Raw genomic sequence first — 26656 nt, forward strand, 5'->3', positions numbered from 1 at the left:
GGGGTACCCCATTCCACCACCTGGGGCACACATCTCAGTTGCTCTGTGAGCACAGCGCCTAGCCCCCGGCGGCTAGGTTTCTGAGCACTATTTAGTCGCCTTTTACGACAAGATTAGCGCTGCTGCAGGCCTATTCTTTTGACATCCGGACCTGCACGGGGATAAAAATTGGCAAGTATGATTTAAATTGGATACATTTTATCAGTGTTTCAGGAAAAAATTCTGGAACAAATTGTAGACATATTTACAGCTTGGTCGATGTATTGTCCTGTATAGCTGTATTTGCTACATGATATAATTTATGTGTATCTTGCCTCATTTCTCGACTGAGTCTTCTTCCACTAATTAGGTTTATGATCCTAGTTTATTTAAAAACTATTTCGCGTTTAATCACCGATTTGTTTATCAATTAAACAAAGTACTGAATTAAAATATGAAGTTTAATAAAAAGAAATGTTATAATAATACAATAACAATATTGTATACGTGGCAAACAAATGCAACATCCATATCGTGAAAATAAAATATTTATACTACAATGAAAGTACGTTACTACAATGTACTTTGAGACATATAATTACTGATACAAAATAAACGCTCAACTTAATACATCATGCATTTGCATATTAGAATAAAGCAAATTATGTGTAATATAAAAGACCTATTGGGAAACATGTTATATTGTTTCCACAACAAATCAGATCATTAAATAGTTCGTCTTGTAAACCTTAAATAGTTCTACAATGTCTACCACTCAAATCACTTTAAGAATTGAGTATCATTTTCCAAAACCGAATTGGAAGAAAATGTGTTCAAATGGTATTGTCTTTTTCTGCCCATTTAATAAATCGTCCATTCAAAAAATGATCGAAAACATCACGTTCATCAAATAGAATATCGATGTACATTCTCGGTGTTCGAGCAAATGAACACTGCCATTATCTTCTGAAATCATATATCAGTCATATATTTCTTACCGTCTCTTGAATAAATAATATAAATATCATGTAGCAACTTAAGACAAAAAGTTAATAGATCACAGTTCATAACAACTTAAAATAACTTTTACCCATCGTGAAATAATGTTATCTAGCTTTCTGTGTTTTTATGTCGACCTGGAAAAGATACAAATAAATATTTTAACCTTTAATATTGAGAAACTATTTTGTACGTAACCTTTATTGTTATGTATAATATATATATATTGTGTTTGCTGTTTTCAGCTCTGCATCATAAGTTGTGATCAGAACAAATATAATTTCATCTGATAGTGTTTTTAACTCGACATTGTGTTCACAATGACCCAATCAAAGAGAGATAATTCAATTATACAATGGCTATGCATTCACAAAAATACCTTTTTTTGTTTTTGTTTTTTTTAAATTCCATTCATTATTTCAATATTTGGTGGTAGATTAATTCGTACGGAATTGTTAAATATGACGCTTTTAGGTAAAATAAATAACCTCAAACCCTCATGTAATCAAATAGCGTACATAAAAACCCTTATGATGGGATCTACAAATCTATACTAATCTGGGCCATTCATTGTAGATTGAACTATTTGACATACATACGCCCAAAATATAATAATGGAACAAAAACATTAAGTTGGATAAAATTTACCATGTGCCATACATATCACAGGAACTGTCTGGTTTCTAAATGGACAGTCTGTTAATTACTCCTTTGAGAGTACTTCTTACACAGATCGTGATATAAAGACCACCACGGAATTTACAATACTAATACCATTGTAATATCATGATTATACAATAATTTGAAGATAACTAAACCTATATAGACCGTTGCAGACATCCTCTTTAAATCCACCATTTAATAAATATTTTACATTTAACTACTAGTGACCTTTTTAATATATATGGCCCCGTGCAGGTTCGGGTGTTAAAAGAATAGGCCTGCAGCAGTGCTAAGCTTGTCGTATAAGGCGAATAAATAGTGCTCAGAAACCTAGCCGGGGGCTAGGCGCTCTGCCCACAGATCAACTGGAATGGGGTACCCCTGGTGTGTTACATGCTGGGGCTGTCAGGCTATAATACGGAAAACCTGACCGCAAACCATAGTGGTGCACCGTGTTGGGAAAGATGCCACGTTCCTCGCACGTTAAAGAACCCTGCTGTGGTATTCGATAGGAGTAGGAACCTTTGCGCTCCGCCACAGGAGGCTAAATTGCCCGACCTTACCCATCCCCCTTTTTCCAGTGGCAATCAAAATTTGTCGACCCTATTATCCTTGTGACCCATCCATTTTTTTTCATTTCATCATCATTTTATCATCCATTTCATGTTCATTGTCTGAATATAGCTGACATATTGCTGCTCGGACGTTAAACCCCAACAAACAAACATATTATAATATATATATGAAGGAATTTCACGTAATTCGAAGAGTTTTACGTATCATTTGAATTTTTAATTCAAGTAATCTTTTTACGAGTGTCGCTTTACTTTTTTTCACGAACATTGTCTTTAAAATAGAGAAATAGAAAGCAATCATTTTAAAACGTGATGATATATATATATATATATATGTCTTTTCTTGGTTTCCAGTAGCTATTCTTTTACAATTCTTATTCGAAATATTATTTTTCATCCGTATCAAAATGGATATAGATATGTCGATAGAAGAAAAATTGTCTATTAGAATTAATACAATTTCAACAAGTCAATGGAACACACAATTTTATAATGCTTTTTTCTAAATATGTGATAAATAAATTACCTGGCATACCTATCCCAAAACCCATACAAGACCTCGGGCTGAAAGCCCTCAGATTGACATGAGGGTCACGGGGTGATGCCAAAGCCGATGTGAATAAAGCCATGTAATAATCTATGATTATTGATATATTTGTTGTAATATTTATTTGTGTCTGTATACTCTTATTACTTATTTATTGTGTCTGAGATTAACTAATAAATCTTGAAACATTGAACATCCCTGGCCAATTCCGGCAATGCTCGAAATCAATGATACCCAGATTGTTCCAGATGTTGCGATTTGTTTTTGTTTCGAACAATGATGCAGAAGTGACGTCAGCAAAGCTCACGAGAAGGCATATGTTGCCCTCATGAAATGTTTCTGCTCTAGGGCCAGAAAACATATAGAAAACAATGCTTTTATCACATAAGCAAAATCGATGTTGTTTCAATGAAATATGTGATACATTTGTAATAGATAATATATCAACAATTTGTTAATTCTATTATTATTTCATTGATTGCCTTCCATATAAGTATGTTCAGCTCATTTTTTCTTTAATTTCTTCATTCATATTTTTGGGCGATGAAGTACCTTTATGACTCGTTAAATGAATCTTCGAAGTCCTATACCAGTATTTCTCGTCACACAAAGAGTTTATAGTTAAAGTATTGTATTTTCTATCATTGCTTTTTATTCAAGCTTACAGTACCCCTTCTTTCAAAAATTATTTGAAGGATCTACTGTTTTATTCCTAGTGATATCTAACAAAACAAAAGCATTCAGCGGCTCCTGGTGTATGGAACTTATTTGATCCGCGAATCACTACAATTCAGGCAAATAATTCATGAATTTCTTCTTATAAAAAGCCGAGGTTATTTTTATTGAAATGACCGAATGTTCTCGATTAGACCTATACAAAACAAGTAGAATATGATCAATATAGTAGCAGCTTACCTGGTTTCGGGTTTTTGCACATGTATTTACTGGGATATCTCTTCTCGCTGCCTGAGAATTCATCAGGTGGAGGAAAATCTCTAACGCCGTGGAAACGAAATCTTTTTTCGAGATCTGAGAAACAATAATTCGGCATTATTAACTAATATTTAGTCAAATATCTTAAATATCTCAACATTTTGTCGTCTTTTCTTTCAGAAAGAAGAAAAACAAAACAATCTTTAAATCTTAATCAGCCAACAATTCCAATTGACATTGGTTTTGATATACCATGGTTATTTGTGAAATGGCAACGACACACGGGTTTTACAATTATACACGTAAAAAAACCACTAAACTGTCTAGTTTTTTTTTTTTTCAAAATATTGCTTGTTTTTGACATTCCTACCTTCTTCAAACGAAATCTGTTTAACGTTCATAGAAGGTCGTCGGACAGGAAGTTGTGGTGGCAGTTCGTTGGAAAGATTCGATGGTCGCCTCAGAACATTACCTCCTACTTTAGGTTGTGTATCTTCTGTAGGTGGAGGTGGTAAGGGTCTTTTCAGTGTACCAGTATTAGTGCTTGTCGGAGCAGCTGTTCCATTTGGCACTGGTGGTAAATCACGTCGCAACGTTTTTGTATCAATTTGAGATGAATCCGGCAAATTATCTGGAGGTGGAGGTAATGGCCTACTTTTTGGATCGGGTTCTTGTCTACCCACGTAACGCAGACCACGAAGTGAGGGTGGTTTGGCTGTAACGTGCTGTTCTACAGGCAGTGAAGGTAATGCTCTGTTTCTTACAGCTTCGTTTGATGGAGCTGATGGCAGTGGTCTTCCTCTGATTGAAGAATTTTTTCTACTTGGTAATGGAGGTCCAGACATAATATCGAGTGCCATAGTTATCTCTACATAATAACCATATCTTAGTTATCTACAAACGAATTCAAACAAGATTTACAGTGATATTTTATAGTAAATAAATTATATTGTATGTTATAAAGTATTACAGGGAAATCATAGGCATCAGTGGTCCTTTTCACAAAAAATCGTTAATGTAAAATTAGCCGTAAGTTATGACGTCACAATACTTTTATTTGCTATGACGTCATAACTTGCAACTAATTTTACTCTTACGATTTTTTGTGAAAAGGACCACTGATTTCGAACGGTAATCGAAAAGAACATGGTCGAGGGAGAACGTATACAAAAAGGAAAAAAACACATACAACAAAGAACGTAAAATAACCAAAAACAGCACGCACATAAAAACAAAAGTTAACTAGAAGAAACTACTAGCAAAGTTCACTAATTTGAAAACCCCACTCCTTCATTTGACAACATGCACCTTTTGACCTCTGAATAAATTTGGATCAAAATCTTGAATAAGATTTGTGCGATGGGAATATCTAATTAAGATTCTATGGAAGACTAATCAAGGGAACCAAGGTTATAGCGGTAATCAAAAGAATGTAATCCAGGGACAAAGACCAGGCATGGAAAACAGACATACACAACAAAGAACATAATGTAACTAAAATCATACATACAAAATAACAAAAGCAAATGAGCAACTCGGACTCCACTAAAAACTGGGAGCATGGACTAGGTGCACCGGTAGGGTAAGCGTCCTCTCCTTTTCTAGAAACATCCGCCGAGTTGTTCATAAAAAGTCTAGTCCGGGGTAGAGGAAAGAGAAAAGGAAAACTATGACACGTTGAATAAATCAGTTTTTATGGCGCAGATGGATACACCGTAACGATCCACGAGTTCATGATGACGACCATAGAACTTTTGTAGTGATGCCTTCAATCTTATAGCAACATAAGCCTGCTCCAGAAGCCTATTTGTTAAAATTCTAGCGCGATACAAAAAGTCTGCGTAGTCTCGGCAAGCTCTGGCACAACGTATGAGTTGTGATATGAACACTCCATACACAAGTAACAGTGAAGGGACAGGTCAGCAAGTAGAGGAGCACAATTTGTTCCCATTGTGAATGCCGAATGGAAGATTCGTTGAATTCCATGCAGAAGTGTGGAGGAATTAACGGGTAAGAGATTGGTACCACTGTGTCCCCATATTCGAATAAATGTCGGAGTCCATGTTTGTCTTTGTGAAAACTCCAAATTATATTGAATCAAAATCCTATATATCAGGTGTACATTGGGAATGTGTAATATCGGTTCTGTGAAAGTTTGATAAAATTTCATTCAGTGGTGTAGGAGGAGTAACTATACTCGACGTCACATACAGCACATTTTCGATTCGAAGCTCTATTTTTTAAACTGTCGGGACTTACCACTAGAGTTGTCTCTCTTTTATTTAATCGGAAGATAGTTCGCATACATGCATGACGTGATAGTTTCAATGAGTCGTTTATTGGCCGAAATCGTGCGTAACAAATTTTACGGGAAAATCCTATACTAATATCCGCCATGTTGGTTTCTACGGGACGATTTGTTTACAAACGAAGTTCGTAAGTTCCCGTCGAACTCCGGTGACAATCGTCTGCTAAATCGTGTGAGTAACAATGAATGAGCAAGTGATTTAAGACAATATAAACGACGGTAGGTGTCAATAAAGTCGTAGAAAATATTTTTATTCAAATTTTAACAGTATCTTATTTATGTGACGCCGAGTATAGAAGAGTACCACCGTGTCCACGTATTCATAAATGACAAAGTTAATGTTTTGCTAGTTGGAACTTCCAAATTGATTAGGATCAAAATATAAATTAAAATGTGCGCAATGTTTGTTGTTTGTTTATTGGGGTTTAACGTCCGAGCAGCAATATTTCAGCTATATTCAGACGATGAACATGAAATTGATGATAAAATGAACATGAAATGATGATGAAATGAAAAAGGGATGGGACACAAGGACAATGGGGTCGATAAATTTTGATTGCCACTGGAAATAGGGAGAGGTGGGTAGGGTCGGGCAATTTAGCCTCCTGTGACGGAGCCCTATGGTTCTTACTCCGGGACCCCCGTGCAGGTCCGGGTGTTAAAAGAATAGGCCTGCAGCATTGTTAAGCTTGTTGTAAAAGGCAACTAAATAGTGCTCAGAACCCTAGCCGGGAGCTGGGGCGCTCTGCCCACAGAGCAATTGGGATGTGTGCCCTAGGTGGTTGAATGGGGTACCCCTGGCGTGTTCCATGCTGGGGTTGTCAGGCTATAATACGGAAAACCTGACTGCAAACCATAGTGGTGCACCGTGTTGGGAAAGATGCCACGTTCCTCGCACGTTAAAAAACCCTACTGTGGTATTCTCCCGGAGAAATATACGCAATGGGAATATGTAATAAAGATTCTGTTCAAGTTTCATTTAATTCTATTCCATGTTGTAGGAGTAACGGATAAGAGATGGATACCTTTTTTGGAAAGCTTTTTTGAAAAACCACTTTTAAATTTTCAGCAATTAAATGTATACTGGGATTTCCGGCTTAACAATATCGGCGAATATACACTTATTAATTCATGTATTTTATCACATATTATGACATTAACAACTCGAACAAAAATGCAATTTTTTGGAATGTTTAATTGTATACGATTTCCTTCATTCTACTAACATAAAGAGGCATGTGATGTTTAAACAAAAACAACGAAAAAAGGACATTCTTTACTTTTCTTCGATTAAACAGAACTATTTCTCTAATAAACACAATTTTCCATTTTCTGAATTTGATCACATTAATGGGAAAACGTTTGTTTCGAAACGGAAGTATTTTAATTCCATCTATTTAATGTTGCAGCATTTTAAAACATCAAAACACACGTAAAACTGTAATAAAGTTATGTGTGGTAAAGTATGTAAATATCCAGTATTAAACGTTGCAAGTGATTTTAATTCCTTCGAAGTACTGATAAAGAGGTATCATCCACGATATCGGAACAATGTAAACCACAGGAAATGTAAACATCCGAGTAAGAGGGTCGTATTTTTGGCAAAACGTACACACGGATAAATGATAAAGCATTAAAATATCTCTAAATAATTTAAGTATAATAATGTAATTTACCTAAGTCTACTTTCGATATCGAGTTACAATTCATTGTGTTAAAAGGAATGTAAATCTATGTACATACATAGGATGGCAAAATCCTTGGGAAAAACTGGATATACCATCGAGCAAAAGGTTTGGATTTATAACAATGTCAAAATTAAAAAGAAAAACCGGTTCCTATATTCATATTAAAGTGCTACTACAGAAACGAGAAACGTTTAGCCCAATCATTCAATTTCATTTTCCGTTAAATAGCTGTTGTATTATCAATGAATAGTTCTACTACCAAGACTTACCCACATCTGATCTACATGTACCCACACCAAGAATTACTCACATCTCATCTACCCACACCAAGAATTACTCACATCTGATCAACTCACACCAAAAATTACTCACTTCTGATCTGCCAAAAACTAAACAACTGATACACCTTCTCTCTGCTATAAAACTATACCTTAACTAATATTTTGTTTGTTGGGGTTTAACGTCCGAGCAGCAATATTTCAGCTATATTCAGACGATGAACATGAAATTGATGATAAAATGAACATGAAATGATGAAATGAAAAACGGGATGGGACACAAGGACAGTAGGGTCGACAAATTTTGATTGCCACTAGAAAAAGGGAGGAATGGGCAAGGTCGGGCAACCTAGCCTCCTGTGGCGGAGCGCAGTGGTTTCTACTATCGAATACCACAGCAGGGTTCTTTAATGTACGAGGAACGTGGCATCTTTCCAAACACGGTGCACCACTATGGTTTGCGGTCAGATTTCCCGTATTATAGCCTGACAACCCCAGCATGTAACATGCCAGGGGTATCCCATTCCACCACCTGGGGCACACATCCCAGTTGCTCTGTGGGCAGAGCGCCCTAGCCCCCTGCTAAGGTTCTGAGCACTATTTAGTCGCCTTTTACGACAAGCTTAGCGCTGGCCTATTCTTTTAACACCCGGACCTGCACGGGGCCTTAACTAATACATAAATGATACAGAAAATATGAAATCGAATATTTATGGCAAACGTAATGATAACTCCCTTTTCTAAGCATCTCTAGCATATATAGTTTATACTTTTTCACGGTTGAGCCGCTACTTTCGAGATTGTTAACTGTACACTGTTAATTCTTCGTGTAGTAAGAATGCTATCGAATGAGCTCCTTATTTCACGTCTTACCAAATTTGACATCTTAAAATTACTATCTACTAATGGGTAACAAACTGTTTCAATGTAAGGGTAACAACAAAATTACCGAACGCTAATCCGATTCATAATCAATTTCAATTCAAGTCCAAAAGAAATCTGATCTGACAAAATAGATTGATTGATTAATTGATTATTGGGGTTTAACGCCCAAGCAGCAATATATCAGCTATATTAAGGCGATGAACATGAAATGGATGATAAAAGGAACATGAAATGATGATGAAATGAAAAATGGGATGGGACACAAGGATAATAAGGTCGATAAATCTTGAGTTCCACTAGAAATAGGGAAGGATGTGTAGGGTCCAGCAATTTAGCCTCCTGTGGCGGAACCCAAAGGTTCCTACTCCTATCGAATACCACAGTATGGTTATTTCACGTGCGAGGAACGTGGCATCTTTCTCAATACGGTGCACAACTATGGTTTGTGGTCAGGTTTTCCGTATTATAGTCTGACGACATCAGCATGTAACACGCCAGGGGTACCCCATTCCACCACCTGGGGCACACAACCCAGTTGCTCTCTGGGCAGAGCGCCCTAGCCCCCGACCAGGGTTCTGAACATTATTTAGTTGCCTTTTACGACAAGCTTAATGCTGCCTCGGGTCTATTCAATTGACACCCGGACCAGCACGGGGCGGCAAAATAGATATTACACCACCAGAGAAGCTGGTACCACAACAGTCCTGACTTGGTACAGGCATTTCAAATGAAACGGTGGTTATATCTAAGTTTTATTGCGAGCAAAACCTCCCTCTTTCAATTCGGAGAGAATATACCAATAGTGATTAAAAAGCATTTGCATGCTATAGTCATAATCGAAAAATCAGCGGTCACATCAGCACAAAGAACATGCAATTGATAAAAAAAACACAACAAAACAAAAAAAAAAATAACTCATTACTTTAGAAAAAAAAACTAAGTATTTTTTAACCAAGATCTGATACCTAAAAAAAGAATTTGGTTAGACGCATTCCTCATACCCCAGATTCAGAAGTCTGTTACGCAGATATTTGTGGCGTTCAAGGAAATCAGGGTAGTTAGTACTTGCTCTACCGTAGCGAATTAATTGTGAAATATAAATACCATATGCAGGAGAGGCAAATTTATTATATTAAAATTAAAGTCGTCTCTTCTATCATAAATCTTAGTACTGAGATGACCACTGTTGTCAAATTCGAGATGTAGGCCCAAAAAAGATATAGAACAAGCTGTTTCTGTAGTCTCCTTTATCTCGAACTTTGGTGAATATATTGACTGTAACCATTTACAAAAGAAGGGTTGTTGATGGACAACACATCATCAAAATATCTGTATGTAAAGTTATAAGATTTAACATCTTTTATTGTTTTATTCTTTACGAGATTCTGAAGAAATTCAATCTCGCAAGAATATAATAACAAATCGGATCTATTAGAGCTATGTCTAAAGTAGATACGATGACGAAACCCGGAATTCCCATATTATCCTATCTGTATTCTGTCTCATTAGCCGCAATGACACACTCCTTGAATGAAAACTTTGTTTAACTTAGACTATCCTTAAAATCGTGTTATGCTAAACAACAAAGAATTATATTTTCATCTTGGAAACAACAGAATTTAAATAACTGTCCAAAATCTTTAGACAAAATAAATTTATTAGCATAAAGTTCAAGACTAAACTGATTGATTGATTTTTGGGGTTTAACGCCCGATTAGCAATATTTAAGCTATTTTCAGGGGATGAACATGAAACTGTTGTAAAATGAACATGAAATGATGAATGAAAAAAGGGATGGGACACAAGCATAATGGGGTCGACAAATTTTGATTGCCACTAGTAAAAGGGGAAATGGATAAGGTCGGGCAATTTAGTTTCCTGTAGCGGCGCGCAAAGGTTCCTACTCCTATCGAATACCACAGCAGGGTTCTTTAACGTGCGAGGAACATGGCATCTTTCCCAATACGGTGCACAACTATGGTTTGTGGTCAGGTTTTCCGTATCGAAGCCTGACAACCCCAACATGTAACACACAAGGGATACCCCATTCCACCACCTGGGGCACACAACCCAGTTGCTTCGTGGGCAGAGCGCCCTAGCCCCGACTTTTGTTCTGAGCACTATTTAGTCGCCTTTTATGACAAGCTTAATGCTGCTGCAGGCCTATTCTTTTGACACCCGTACATGCACGGGACCAAGACTAAATGAACGATTGATTGTTGGGGTTCAATGCCCGAGCAGCAATACTTCAGCTATATTCGGGCGATGAACATGGAATGATGATGACATGAAAAATGGGATGGGACACAAGGATAATGGGGTCGACAAATTTTGATTGCCACTGGAAATAGGGAAAGGTGGGTAGGGTCAGGCAATTTAGCCTTCTGTGGCGGAGCCCTACGGTTCCTACTCTGGCAGAATACCAACGAAGGGTTCTTTAACGTGCGAGGAACGTGGCATCTTTCCCACCACGTTGCACCACTATGGTTTGCGGTTAGTATTCCCGTAATATAGCCTGACGACCCCAGCATGTTACACGCCAGGGGTACCCCATTCCACCACCTGGGGCACACAAACCAGTTGCTGCGTGGGCAAAGCGCCCTAGCCCCATGCCAGGGTTCTGAACACTACTTAGTCGCCTTTTACGACAAGTTTAGCGCTGCTGTGGGCCTATTCTTTTGACACACGGACCAGCACGGGGCAAAAAGAACGGAAAGATATTTAATTGGAGCAAAATGACTGAAGCAAGAAAGTAGAATATTTATTATGATTTATACACTTGAAATAGTTCTGTAGTAATTTGTGTCGCTTTTTTTTTTGTTCGCATTCGAAAGAGTGAACATTGCGTCATTGTTTTGAACGGATGATACGCAGAAGTAAGCTTCTATTTACCACTAAACTGTTAGTGTTGAACTTGATGATTAAACAATTACGAATTGGTGAAATGTATCAGTATCCGATTGAACTTTGAAGTAAAACGTTTCGCTATCTTGATTCAACATAATGACACAATGGTTATGTACATTTAGTGCAAATCTGGTAAGAGCATAAATATGGTCAGTGATCATGAGTTTCCACTGTAGTGTCTATCACAGGAGCTAAGAAAACGCAAGTTTTTATATGTTTGCACATAGTCTGATCACTCTTGTGTGCGTTATCGCCATTCATCAATGTCTGTTTTTTTTTGTTATAACACATGTACTGCCAACAACTGATCGTGATTGTTAAGGACGACCATAAGATTCTTGGGGGGGGGGGGTAGCAGATTTTGAAAATAAATAATCTGTCTTGGAATTTTTAGGAAATAAATACCAGAAAATGAATAATCTGACTTTCCGAATTGCTAGAACACAAATGTTCTGACCTTGACTATTGAATTGAAAATAAATATTCTAATCTTGGCTACTAAATTGAAAATAAATATTCTGACCCCTACAAAACCTTTAAAAAAAATTGGCTCGCTACGCTCGCCATCGTTTTATAAATTAGAAAAGTATACATGTTTACATGTACATACTCCATAAGTTTTATACAACACCATAATAGCTTCCAGTGGCAATATTGAGTACATGTACATAAATGACTTTACTGGGATAGGGTAATATGTAGTAGTACATGGGCTGGGAGAGTCCACCATGCACCCCCACTCATCAACTTCATGGTGATTTTTAGGTAACTTTATACTTCCCATTACCGAATAAATTTGTAGGCACAGAATATTCTCGGATTCTTTTTCAGTTTGTACCCCACTGGGTCAAAAAGCCAAAGTCACAGAAGTTATTGCTCAACTGAAACGTCTCAAATTTGGTGTCATTCGATAGATAATTTAATTTTCTACGTACGAAAAAGTGTTACTGCAACTTTCTTGGTATCATTGTAAACCTGGGACATTGAGCTACATGATGATACATACATGTATATATTTCAGTTTATTTCATTCTGGTGAAAGAAGTTCAAAGAATAAAAAACCTTAAAAATAGATTTATGGCTCAGCGAGATATTAAAAGTAGTAAAAAATACAAAAATGCTTCAGTTTATTTTCTGGCGACAAAAAGATTCATTAATGAGAGGTATAATTGTACCTGAAAATCATATTTACGTTGATTAAAGAGGGTGCATGGGAGGTTATCTCAGCTTACGTACTACTGTTGAATATTAGAATTGCAGATTTCATTCATATACATAGATATGCGAATCTATTCCCTAAAAAGTTCCTCGCAACATTTCCCGCTAAATTTTGGGCATATTTCTGGTCAAGGAATGCCGGATATATTAGAGACTACGCCTCGTGTTATAGAGAATGAACTTCATTTAATAATGTCTTTAATAATAAATACAAAAAGTAACACATGCTTTGATATTGAACCCAAACCACATATTTTTTGGTAACCCGGATATGCACATTTAAATTGTCATAGAAAAAAATGACTCTTCTATGAGTAGTGAAAGTAAATAATCTAGTTAAGGTTATGATGAAAATAAATAATCTGAGTTTCGCCAGGCAGGAAATAAAATTTCTGATCTGAAACAATTTGCAAGCCGACCCCACCCCCTATCCCTTAAGAATCTAATGGTCGTCCCCCTAGAGATCATACATGCAAAATAAAACTTACATCATAATGAGAATTGCTCTTTTTACTGTATTTAACGCCAAAAACTATTAATATTTGACAGCCTCACACATATACCAGACCTGTAGCGAAAAACAGTTAGAATTCTCTTGATAATTTGAAATTAAAAACACAATTATCAAGTTTTAGATAAGTAGACATCATAGAAAAAAGCGCCACAAAATTTGAAAATTACTTAAATCTGAGAAAATTTTTAACTGTTTATGACGTCATCAATTTCAAATACTTTGATTGGAGGTTAAGAATATTCTCAGACTTAAGTATTTTTTGTTTTGTGGCGCTGAGGCCAGATTTGATGCCCCATCGTTTTACCCCTATTAAAATAATGATCACCAGAAGGTCTTCAATAAGTGTAAACACCTTCTAGTAAGCTCTGAAAGGCCCCGACAACAAAAGTAAAATGTAGGCACTAACAATTACGTTGAATAATGACTATCTTGACAAATTTCATTAATTGTTAATGTCAAAAACATATAACAGAACATCCTTAATCGTAAAACAAGACTAAAATTCCGTATCCAAGGGAATTAAGGAGTTATCAAGGGAACCAAGATTCTAGCGGAAATCAAAAGAATGCAATCTAGGGACAAAGACCAGACATGGAAAACAGACAAACACAACAAAGAACATAAAGTAACTTAAATAATACAATAATAATAATAATAATAATAATAATAATAATAATAATAAAATAATCAGACTCCACTAAAAACTGGGAGCATGGACTAGGTGCACCGGTCGGTAAGCGTCCTGTACTTTTCTAGAAACAACCGCCGAGTTGCACATGAAGTCTAGTCCGGGGTAGAGGAAAGTAAAACGAACTATGACACGTTGAACAAATCAGTTTTCGTGGTGCAGAACTATAACGATCCATAAGTACATGATGACCATAACACATCTGTAGCGAGAATATCGTATCAAATTCGATACATGATGGGGTTGTCAGGCTATAATACGTAAAACCTGACCATAAACCACAGTGGTGCATCGTGTTGGGAAAGATGCCACGTTCCTCGCACGTTAAGGAACCCTGCTGTGGTATTCGATAGTAGTAGTAGGAACTTTTGCGCTCCGCCACAGGAGGCAAAATTGCCCGACCCTACCCACCTCTCCTTATTTCCAGTGGCAATCAAAATTTGTCGACCCTATTATTCTTGTATCCCATCCCTTTTTTTTTCATTTCATCATCATTTCATGTTCATTTTATCATCAATTTCATGTTCATCGTCTGAATATAGCTGAAATATTGCTGCTTGGACGTTAAACCCCAACAAACAAACAAAACAAACAAAGAATTGCTTTTGAAATTTAACGGTGTTTTTTTTTTGTTTTTTGTTTTTTTTTTTTAACCTTAATGCTATTTGTTATTCTTCTCAGGTTTCTTAAGTTAAAATGTGCACCCAAAAAAAAAATTGTTCTAATTATGGGTCTGTTGATAGAGAAAACCACTAAACGTGAATAACCTATATGGAATATAACGATAATGGGTATGGTGAATACATTTATATCAAAGAGACAACAACCCCAACGGGATGAAAAATGTCAGCTCAAGGTCGTACATGGGTCTTCAATGAATGATGAGGAAACCCTCACACCACAGGACAGGTTGCAGCTACAAACAGTTACTTTTCAGTGTACAAAGATTAAACAATAAATGCCTTAGTGTATCATCAAAAACATCTACAATAGGTCTTATTTGAATAGAGATACATAGTCATTAATATACACAAGGAAGGAAGGAAATGTTGTGGCACTTATAATATACATTGTTCTTTGTACATGTATATATTAGATAACCTGTTTTTAGGAAAATCTTGTAAATAGTCGAGAGAATTGTTGTGTATTGACGTTTTAAATTATATTTTCTAGACATAAACCTTTAGTTAAACACAGCTTTGATTAAAGATAAAACAGAGTTGCGAATCAAGAAACACTTGAAATGAAATGTAAACAAATGGCCACAGACTGAGTTCTCTATATTTGAAAACCTTGTAAATAGTGAGTATATTGACGTGTAACTATATGCATACACTACTTTAATTTACAGAAAATAAAATCATGGTTAGGTCTAAGTTTCTGTTTTAGTATGATACCGATGCTGCATGTTAACCTGTCAGTTTAGTGTTTGTTTTTAGTTTTTTTTTTTGTTAGGTTACAGTAAACATTGTCCGTAATTGTTAACTACACACAGAGACAAGTTAATGGGACATTCAACTTTAAATAAATTTCCATGATATCTGTTAACACAAATCAAGCTTTTAAATCTAGTTTTCTATATCGTCATACTAGTAATAGGATTTATATATCGCCTTTTAATATATATATAAATAAAAGGCTAAAAAACAAACGCGATAAAAACTAGAATGGTACTATTTCATTCAATCGTATATTTACCTACTGTCTAGCTTGTATGTATGAAAAATTACACAGTATACTAAATTAACACCAACGTCGGAATGATAATCCTTGTGTAATCATATCTCATCACATTTGTTCTAAATCTAATATTACGTATAACATTGGTGTCATTTTTCATAACATTTAACCTACGACACACGTTCCAAACCATTTAAAATATACTTAATTTATTAAAAAACAAAACAAATTTTACCAATCACATTAAACTCCCCTCATAGAACTACCAATTTTCACAACTGGTTTTCTTTCGCTCGTGAATTATGAACTTTGCACACCGCAAAATTCAATTTGAATAAAATGTTGATGTATATTGTATTCGATTGAATCACATTATTTTGCTCACTGTAAATATGAATATTATGTGTACTGGTTTTTTTTTCAGAAACTTAAACACTTCGTTGGGTTCAGATATGAACTTGATGATTTTCAAAGGTGACTAACTTACATGTAGAGGTTTTGCACACACACACATCGTCTAGATTGAATTTCAATAAGCACAATAACACCTTTAATGAATTAGAACCGATCGAATATCTTAAATAGACGATCTTTACCTTCACAAAGATGGGCATTTAATATACTTTTACACATAAATAACCTTAAAGATACTACATACACTGATTGATAAGAAAGTCAAATGTACACGTGTATTAAGTCCGCAACAAAAACAGCAAATATTACTACTCACGTGAATGTATCCGTTTCCTAAAAATGGTTACTAAAACATCACATTATCAATTCCCAACCAGATGATGAATTTTTTCAGTGCAATCACTTCATGCAAATATTTAGGACTAACCAGGAAGTATAAGACTAATTGGGGCCAACAAGGGTGATATCAAATACATGATTTAGTGAAGTTAATAAGTTAACGTTATGAACCTATTAATCGACTATGAAACTTTGAAATTTATTTCCTGATATAAAAATAGACTCCGGGAAAAACATGTATTGAATAACCATTCCCATTTTTTCAAACCTGGCTTTCCCTATCGCGTTGTACTTCACTTCTACATGTAAAGTAGTTTATGAGAAGTAATTTTGCAATTACATGTAGCTGGATTCTTATTGCATTTTGGTGATTTTTATTTTTTTCAATTACTTGATATTTTGTGTTTGTCATTTCTAAATTTAAGTTTTACATAAAATGTTGAGAAAAAAAAGTAATTTGTTTCTTCCACATTACAAGCGAACTGCAAGGGGACAATAAATATTGTCACATTTTTACATGTACATGTATTGGTGCAAAACTCCCCCTTTTTATTGTATTTTATCATGTAACAATATATTCTTTGTTTCCTACAACTGTTGGACTCGTTAAGGACAATAACAGTTCACTGTCGATTTCTACAAGTCAGACCACAGTCTTATTATAATTATTCTGAAATCTTGTAATTCTAGTGCATCATCACCTCTTGTGATCTATTTAACCAGTCAGACATGTAAACCTCTGACTGCACAAATGCATATTAAGGTTACCGTAACAAAAAACATTTTTAAATCATGCAAACGTGTATTTAAAATGAGCTCATAATACACTTACATTAACAATGTTAATTCACTGTCTTTAAATAGTACGAAATAATTACTAATGAGAGAAATAAGATACCATATTCTGAAATAGAGTTGCGTTTCTTTCACTAAACTAATAAGTTGCTGCACCTCATCACGAATTACATCATAAGTGACTTCTGAGAACCGACCATTCATGATAACAAAATAAAAACTAAATCATAATCTTGTTTATATTTTAAACCGTCCTTTAAAAAATATTATGGTACTTTTTATTACCGCATTTAAGAAAATGTTTATTACGAAACACTTGCGATTATTTATACAAAAAAAAAAACAGATGTTTTATCTTGAAGTCTTCCTTGTAATTCCTTTGACTTGATTTGTTTAATATGAAAATCGATCCAGCGCTTGTTACTTAGACTGCTTTTAAACAAGAATTTGAACGCGCTGTTGTGTTAAGTTTACTCCAACAGGAAATTTATATTGGACGGTATACCACCTATTTAATACCACATACCAAATTTAAAATAAATCAAGCCTTTTGGAGTCGAAATAATTGTGACGAAATTGGATGGACGGAATTTCTATATGCCACTCATTAGTTGAGTGGTGTTATATACACTGAATATTACATGTCAAAATCTGTATCGCATTCTGTATGATCAACCCAAACTACTATATCATCCCAAGGGTCATCGGCCCTCGGGATGATATAAGTCGAGGGTTAATACCGCATGTGATACAGATTTTAACATGTTCATGCTCATTATTTCATATATTTTAACCAAACTTCAAGTATGGTCTGTGAAGGGGTGTGATATAAGGTAGGCGATATAGGTCTAGGGGTGTGATATAGGGTAGACGACATACGATTTAAACAAATGTATAATGCATATGCAGAAAGGTTATATAATCTAAATATATGATATAATTTTGTAAATCGACTAAATAGCTTATAAATGAACGAATATCTAATATAGGCCTACTAATCACACTGTTATTGAAATAAAAAGTAATAGGGTTCATTCTCACTTAGCCAACATTTTAAAAATTGATAGTCTCATCTGGCCAACATAGGTAATTGGGGTGTTAAAATAACATTTAGAAATATTGTTTTTATAACTGTTTTATTGAGGCCACCCAAAGGGCTCAATTTATGTTGGGTAAAATAAAAAAAAATATTAATGATATATTTTTAAAAGTATTTATAAAATAACACAAAACATTTTTTAATTATCTTTAAAAAAAATATATAAATATATATATTTCAAATATAAAAATAAAAAAATATAAGTTTAATTTTTAAATTCTGTAAATAAAATTTAATAAAATGAAATGACTGCTATTCTTAATTGAGAATAATTATTATTAATTGATATTAATTAATATAAAATAAAATAATTAAAGATAAGATATGTTCAGCTTGCACCACTCTACTTGACGGATGCATACTCACTATAGCTTGGGATGCTATGGAAGAGTATATAAATGTGGGGCCAACTAGCAGATTTATCATTTCAGTTCTCATGGCTAACGCTCAAGTACACGTAGACTTTCTTGAAAATGGCCGCGGTGGTCATTATTTGCTTCATAATGGTTACAAATATTCAATAAAAACTAGACGCAACGACCGTTGCTACTGGAGATGCGTCTCACGTCAATGTCCTGCTACTCTGACAACACTAGAAAATATTCCTGTTACCATAAACAACAACCACAACCATGACTCAGATAACATTGGTTTAGCAGCAGCAGCCTTTATTAATAAAGTAAAAAAGCGTTGCAGGGAAGAGGTGTCACCAATACCTTCCATTTTTGATGAGGAGCTTGGTAGTCTTCGTAATAATGAGTTTGACGATGATGTCAATGAGATGATAGAGAAAATTCCGACGTTTGAAAGTTGTAAAGCTGCACTCTACAGAAGCCGTTCTAAGGTGCTTCCAAAGCTACCAAAAACTCAGGCTGATATAGACCTCGATGAAAACTTCAAAAACACACCAGCCGGTGATCGCTTTCTTCTAATAGACAACACCAACAACCAACATCAGCGAATGTTAGTGTTTGCTACAGACAACAACTTGGAACTGTTATGCAACTCACAAACAGTGTTTGGTGATGGCACATTTTATTCATGTCCTGGGATGTTCTATCAGCTATATACATTAAATGTAATAACATGCAGACAATTTTTTTATATGAATATAGTGCTGATTATAAAAAAATACCATTGCTTTAATATAAAAATATGTTGTTATGTGTTATTGCTTGAAATTCTGATTTGATCAATTATTATTTCTGAAATAAAAAAATATAAATATATATATATTTATTACTTTTTTCTATCAAACCCCTGCATATTATAAAAAAACCTCAACAAATTGACACATTTACCTTGAATAATTATTATAGTCCCCATGGAAGAGGCCCCAATCAATTAAATAATTGCAGTAAAAACAATTGCAAAGTCTCACCTAGCCTACATGAATTTAATTACCTGTAGGTACCTGAAATACAAAATGTTGGCTAAGTGAGAAGACACCAGTAATAGAAGGCACGCATTACAACGTAATCAAGATTCTAGCGGGAAAAAGTAATTAGGGGACCAAGATTTTAGCGGAAATGTTGCTTGCTAAAGTAGATAGATTTTTATAGTTTGTTTTATTGCTGTATTTTCGCACCACTGTCCCAGGTTAGGGGAGGGTTGAGCGCTCATTATATTAACATGTTTAACCCCGTCAAATACTTTATGTTCCTGTCCCAAGCCAGAAGCCTGTAGCCAGTGGTTGCTATTGTTTGTTTTTTATGTTGATTGTTATTTATTTTACGTTATTTCCCATAAATTAGGTCGATTTTTGTCTTTTATTAATTGTTTCACATCGTTTATTTTGGGACGTTTTACCACTTGCTTTAAGGTGTGAGTTTTGCCCATCATTGAAGACTGCGTGGTGACATGTGGAAGTTAAACTACACTGCTTGAATTAGGTAGATGACTGTCTCTTTGGTAATTATACCACATCTTCTATTTTCATATCAAATAATAAAAAGGGGAAATTTCAGATTTTCACTTTTATCAGTTAAACTATCATTTTTTTTCAATGATATGACTATAATACTTCTATCTAAATCATAGGCATATTATAAGGACTGACAAACTCAGAAATATTTTAAAGGTTTAAAATGGCCGTACTTACTTTTACAAAAAATGACGAAGAGAAATGTGTTTGTTTGTTCAATTATTAGAAACCCAGTGCAGGTCCCGGTGTCAAAAGATTAAGCCTGCAGCAGTGCTAAGCTTGACGTAAAAGGCGACTAGATAGTGCTCAGAAACCTAGCCGGGGGTTAGGCTCTCTGCCCACAGAGCAACTGGGATGTGTGCGCCTGGAGGTGGAATTGGCTACCCCTGGCGTGTTACATGTTGGGGTTGTCAGGCTATAATACGGAAAACCTGACCGCAAACAACATGGTGAACCGTGTTGGGAAAGATGTCACGTTCCTCGCACGTCAAAAAACCCTGCTGTGGTATTCGATAGGAGTAGGAACCTTTGCGCTCCACCATATGAGGCTAAATTGCCCGACCTTACCCATCCCTCCCTTTTATCTTGTGGCAATAAAACTTTATCGACCCTATCATCCTTGTATCCCACTCCTTTTTTCATTCTATCATTATCATTTCATGTTCATCGCCTGAATACAGCTGAAATATTGCTGCTCGAGCGTTAAACCCCAACAATCAATCAACCATGTTCATCGCCTGAATATAGCTGAAATATTGCTGCTCGGGCTTTAAACCCCAACAATCAATCAATTATCAATCAGAATCGCCATGGTCATTATAAAGTGAATAGATTCAATGTATCAACATCGTCACATTCTCCTTCTTGTCATACAGAATAACTTCGTCATCTGCTAAAACATTGCAAAAGAAAAAGACTAAAGCAGCGCTAAGCTTGTGGAAAAAGGCGACTAAATAGTGCTTAGAACCTTAGCCGAGGGCTTGCACGCTTTGTCCTCAGAGAAACTGGGTTGTGTCCCGGGGGTATAATGTAAGGCGCAAGCGTTTGATGACACTAAGTAATACATAAGTCTTCGCAGATCACCTAATAGTTTTTCAATTAACATCTGATCATTATATTGAAAGCAGTATTACTCTGGTTTTGTTTTTATATCAAAACCAATGTAATTTGTTGATCTGTCTGTCAGATATTTAGGCGTTTAATTGAGTCTAGCAATGTAGAATTGCCATTTTTTTCTGCTGTGAATTTTAATTTGTCCTTTTCCGCGGCATTGGGTTGATTGATTGATTGATTGTTGGGGTTTAACGCCCGAGCAGCAATATTTCAGCTATATTCAGGCTATGAACATGAAAAGGATGATAAAATGAACATGAATGATGACGAAACGAAACAAGGGATGGGACACAGGGATAATAGGGTTGAAAAATTTTGATTGCCACTAGAAAAAGGGGGATGGGTAGGGTCGGGCAATTTAGCCTCCTGTGGCGGAGCGCAAAGGTTCCTACTTCTATTGAATACCACAGCAGGGTTCGTTAACGTGCGAGGAACGTGGCATCTTTCCCAACACGGTGCACCACTATGGTTTGCGGTCAGGTTTTCTGTATTATAGCCTGACAACCCCAGCATGCAACACACTAGGAGTACCCTATTCCACCACCTGGGGCAAACATCCCAGTTGCTCTGTGGGAAGAGCGCCTAACCCCCGGCTAGGTTCCTGAGCACTATTTGTTTGTTTGTTTACTGGGGTTTAACGTCCGAGAAGCAATATTTCAGCTATATTCAGACGATGAACATGAAATTGATGATGAAATGATGATGAAATGAAAAAAGGATGGGACAAAAGGACAATGGGGTCGACAAATTTTGAATGCCACTGGAAATAGGGAGAAGTGGGTAGGGTCGGGCAATTTAGCCTCCTGTGACGGAGCCCTATGGTTCATACTCCGGAAGAATACCAAAGTAGGGTTCTTTCTTTAACGTCCGAGGAACGTGGCATCTTTCCCAACACGGTGCACCACTATGGTTTGCGGTCAGGTTTTCCGTATTATAGCCTGACAACCCCAGCATGCAACACGCTAGGGGTACCCCATTCCACCACCTGGGGCACACATCCCAGTTGCTCTGTGGGCAGAGCGCCCTAGCCCCCGGCTAGAGTTCTGAGCACTATTTAGTCGCCTTTTACGACAAGCTTAGCGCTGCTGCAGGCCTATTCTTTTGACACCCGGGCCTGCACGGGGCCCGCGAGATTGGGAACACCATCCTCTATTCTTGAATATTCCTTTTTCATATTTCTTACTTTGACTTCTTTTTTTTTAATCCGACAGTGTTCACTTGCAGCAATTCAAAAGTTCGATTTATTGGAGCCGTAGTTAGTACTTTGTTACTTTTAAATGAACTTTTCAAAATCATATAGATACCTACCGAAGTAAAACTAGATTTAATTTCCATGGAATAATTCTAACTATACGCCCTTTCACTAACGAGACGGACAGCCGGGTCGCCGTTGGTAGGTCATTTCATTAACCTGATCGACAGCCGGGTTGTCGTTGGTTTCCCTTTCACTAATGAGATCGACAACCGGGTTGTCGTTAGTAGGTAACATTCCTAGGCATTGAGGGTATAGTAAGGAATGAGTTCCAATATATATATATATATATATATATATATATATATATATATATATATATATATATATATTTATTTATTACGAACAGTCAATCAAATAAGCGTTCATCGATGCATTTTTTAAAGTTAAACATGAACACACAATGAATCAAATTACAGATCTTAATAATACTACATCATATACACAAAATTTCTACAAAATCTAAAAAAAACTAATCTTGCTATTTTGGTTCGCGACCCACACATCAACACATTAAGGAGTAATCAATGGAACCAAGGTTATAGCGGTAATCAAAAGAATGTAATCCAGGGACAAAGATCAGACATGGAAAACAGACATACACAACAAAGAACATAAAGTAACTAAAATCATACATACAAAGTAACAAAAGCAAATGAGCAACTCGGACTCCACAAAAAAAACTGGGAGCATGGACCAGGTGCACCGGTAGGGTAAGCGTCCTCTGCTTTTCCAGAAACACCCGCCGAGTTGCTCATAAAAAGTCAACTCCGGGGTAGGCAAACGAGGAAAGGAAAACTATGACCCGTTGAATAAATAAGTTTTCATGGTGCAGATGTCAGCTCACCTTGTTTTTGATATAAAGAGGGTGCACGGATAAAGTTACTCATTATAACACCTTCGAAAACAGTACATTTTTATATTGTTTTGTCGACTTTCAACAACTGAATAGGGTCCAAGCTGGTGATTGGTATTATCCAATTTGACCCGTTTTTAGCATGTTACCTAAAATATTAATTTTGTTTAAAAAAAGCAATAATATACTCCACAGAAATATAACTGGTATATATAAACGAAACCCCTTTTTTAGAATTGAAAACAGATGAAGTCGGAGATTTCAAAACATCCATTAAGGTAACGGTGTCAATATAACTATAATAATAGTAATTAAAAAAAAACACTTGAACTCAAACTCCATATTATTTCTAATTGCGTAAATAAAATGTATGATTATTCAATCAATCGTTGAAGCTATTACATGATGAATTAAAAAAAAAATAAATCGGAAAGTTGCTAAGATGGTTCACATCACATTAGATTTTCATTGGAAACGATTTTTTATTATTAAAAGATAAACAAATTGATCGTTTATTATTTACTCTTGAAAAACCATTTTACACTGCAAGAGGCAACTTTTGTATATGTAATTGAATCAAAAAGATTCTGCTAATGATTTTTTAGGTTAACATTATACTGTACATATTTTTCTTTGCAGTTGCTCTTCACGAAAAGAGCACACACTTTTAATTACATTACGATATCCGTTCGGTCAAATATCATACTCTTAATTTGAGCATATGTCACAACTGAAAGGAGCTCTTTTTCATTTTCCTACTTATGGTCAAAATAATTTGGAGTAAACGTCTACACAACTATTCTTGAATAGATACCATACACAGCCAGAAGCTCTATAAGTTTTAAATAAAGTTTAGTGCAACGAATCAACAAGTAGTTGAGAGCAGAGATTATGAGAAAGAAGACTAATAAGTGATCTTCTACAATGTACTCTTAGAAGAATATCATATATATGGTTCTTTTTGTTTTGTTTTTGTTTGCCAACTTTCCTTTCATCTATAGCGACATCCCTTCAGCACCTGCGTATGGAGTTTTTTAAATCACAACTCATACGTTATGCCAGGGCTTGCCGTAGGTACGCAGACTTTTTGTAACGCGCTAGAATTCTTACAATTAAGCTTCTGAAACAGGGTTATGTTGCTACAAGATTGAAGTCATCATAACAGAATGTTATGGTCGACACTATGAACTCGTGGATCGTTACAGTGAATCCATCTGTGCCATGAAAACGGATTTGTTCAACGTGTCATAGTTTTCCTTTCCTCTTTCGTTTACCCCGGACATGACTTTTTACGAGCAACTCGGCGGGTGTTTCTAGAAAAGCAGCAGGCGCTTACCCTACCGGTGTACCTGGTCCATGCTCCCAGTTTTTACTGGAGTCCCAGTTGCTCATTTACATTTGTTGCTTTTTTGTATTGTTTGGTTATTTTTTGTTCTTTGTTGTGTGTGTTTGTTTTGCTTGTCTGGTTTCTGTCCCTGAATTATATTCTTTTGATTTCCGCTAGAATCTTGGTTCCCTTGATTTTTCTTAATAATCATATTACCTGTAAAGTCGTTATGGTTAGGATGAAAAAAAAAAACTGGTGTGTTTGACAAACGAAACGATCCTCCCTATTTTCGGTATTTTTTAGTACATTAGAAAAAGGTTATTCGAGTTGAAACCATCGATAAACAAAAGAGGGCAGCCATGAAAATCCCTTCAATATCCAATAAACAGCCGTATAAAGCATCGTTAGCGAGAAAAATGGGGAAATTTATCACTAAAAAGTAGATGTTGATACGTAATATTAGTTCACGGAACGTATGTATAGCGTCTACATATTTTATAGCCACCTACAGTTTTATTCAAACGTTGAAAGAAAACATAGACAATTTACAGAATTGTACGTAAATAGCCGAAATTTAGCAGTGATATAAAACACCGTGGTAAGTATGGGTAAGGATAGCGATTTGGCCAACAGGGTAAACTTAATATGAATTCGATGGTTAAGTGAGAAGATAATGTCAGAAATTTTTGTTAAGTTAAAAATATTTCTCCCTGTAATTGAGGAAGTTAATTTAGCAATAGGTATAGTCCAATTGAATTTTATAAACTCCGAAGAAAACTTCTTATAAAATCATTATTGTGAATACAAACTCTGAGAATTTGTTCTTAACAGACCTAAGAAATTCCAAGTTAATTTTAAATATTTAAATGCAGTTTTGTCTGTTTTAATGTTGGAACAGCTATTTGAATATCTGATGTAAATTAAAAAGTCAATGTAATCAGGCTACATAATAAAGCTAGTTCACTTCAAATAGTTTGAATATCAATAGATATCATACAGGATTAGAAAGGATGTTTTGTTGATATCTATAGATATTCCTATGAGTAGAGGTCACATGACATAGATATACACCTTATTTTCTTTTAGTTATTGAGATTAAATTTGGAAAATATTTTCCAAATTTGTATGTATTATAGAAAAGAATATGCGCTAGAAAATTTAAAATATTTTGAAAAATGAATTTTTAAGATTTTTTTTCTCGAAGATTATAAAATTCAAACGAACTATATATATAGGAATCTATAACGCGTCGGATGGCTCTGGGTCTCAATCAAGCAAATCACTGTCATTCTATGTGGGAAAAGAAGATATAAACAAAAAAAATATCGGCTAAAATACCGAAGCGTCAGAAGTGGTGGGTTGGTTCAAATACGCAAAAATCTAAAATAAAAAGAAGGCCCAAACGCGAACATATGAAACAGAGACGATCTGCATACATAATGAAGCGAACCGAATAAAAAAAGAAGACATACAAACTAAAGACAATGGAAATAATATGAGGATAGAGAACGTGGGGCACACCATAACCCTATCAATCTCTCCCTTTTTACGGCGGCAATCGGAATTTTTCGACCTCATTGTCCCTGTGTCCAATCCTATTTTTCATTTCATCATCATTTCATGCTCATTTTATCATCCACTTCATCCAATCAATTAGTTTATGTTGGGGCTATTT

The 26656-nt window shown here is 35.5% G+C and overlaps 2 protein-coding genes across 7 annotated transcripts; one reads left to right on the forward strand and one right to left on the reverse strand.

Annotated features, from left to right (window-relative positions):
• Positions 1 to 426: 426 nt before the first annotated feature.
• LOC148611247 (uncharacterized) lies at positions 427 to 16734 on the reverse strand. Of its 2 annotated transcripts, XM_088591583.1 has the most exons (5): positions 16593 to 16727; positions 13469 to 13548; positions 4067 to 4590; positions 3679 to 3792; positions 427 to 1115 (listed from the first exon to the last, which is right to left on the reverse strand). In XM_088591583.1, the coding sequence occupies exons 3-5, from the start codon at positions 4554 to 4556 to the stop codon at positions 1090 to 1092; spliced, it is 630 nt and encodes a 209-aa protein (XP_088447709.1). In that variant the 5' UTR covers positions 4557 to 4590; positions 13469 to 13548; positions 16593 to 16727; the 3' UTR covers positions 427 to 1089. The 2 variants fall into 2 exon arrangements, with proteins under 2 accessions (XP_088447709.1, XP_088447708.1); XM_088591582.1 differs by lacking the exon at positions 13469 to 13548 and having other exon boundaries at positions 16593 to 16734.
• On the forward strand, positions 6094 to 19958 carry LOC148611248 (uncharacterized). 5 transcript variants are annotated; one of them, XM_088591580.1, is made up of 4 exons: positions 6098 to 6223; positions 15356 to 15484; positions 16287 to 16336; positions 18941 to 19958. In XM_088591580.1, the coding sequence occupies exons 3-4, from the start codon at positions 16315 to 16317 to the stop codon at positions 19699 to 19701; spliced, it is 783 nt and encodes a 260-aa protein (XP_088447706.1). In that variant the 5' UTR covers positions 6098 to 6223; positions 15356 to 15484; positions 16287 to 16314; the 3' UTR covers positions 19702 to 19958. The 5 variants fall into 5 exon arrangements, with proteins under 5 accessions (XP_088447705.1, XP_088447706.1, XP_088447703.1 ...); XM_088591579.1 differs by having other exon boundaries at positions 6094 to 6176; positions 15356 to 16336; XM_088591577.1 differs by having other exon boundaries at positions 15356 to 16336.
• Positions 19959 to 26656: the final 6698 nt, after the last annotated feature.

Source organism: Perna viridis, chromosome 7, assembly GCF_037379345.1.
Source record: "Perna viridis isolate PV_CMFRI_1.1 ecotype Kerala chromosome 7, ASM3737934v1, whole genome shotgun sequence".
Taxonomy (NCBI): Eukaryota; Metazoa; Mollusca; class Bivalvia; order Mytilida; family Mytilidae; genus Perna; species Perna viridis.

Excerpts from the sequence above, each read along its gene's own strand:
- LOC148611247 (XM_088591582.1), bottom strand. The coding sequence starts at position 4,556 with ATGGCACTCGATATTATGTCTGGACCTCCATTACCAAGTAGAAAAAAT. Across the intron at positions 3,793-4,066 it reads ACAGATTTCGTTTGAAGAAG|ATCTCGAAAAAAGATTTCGT; the intron begins GTAGGAATGTCA and ends ATTGTTTCTCAG. Across the intron at positions 1,116-3,678 it reads GTGCAAAAACCCGAAACCAG|GTCGACATAAAAACACAGAA; the intron begins GTAAGCTGCTAC and ends TATCTTTTCCAG.
- LOC148611248 (XM_088591579.1), top strand. The coding sequence starts at position 16,255 with ATGAATATTATGTGTACTGGTTTTTTTTTCAGAAACTTAAACACTTCG. Across the intron at positions 16,337-18,940 it reads GAACTTGATGATTTTCAAAG|TTCTCATGGCTAACGCTCAA; the intron begins GTGACTAACTTA and ends TTATCATTTCAG.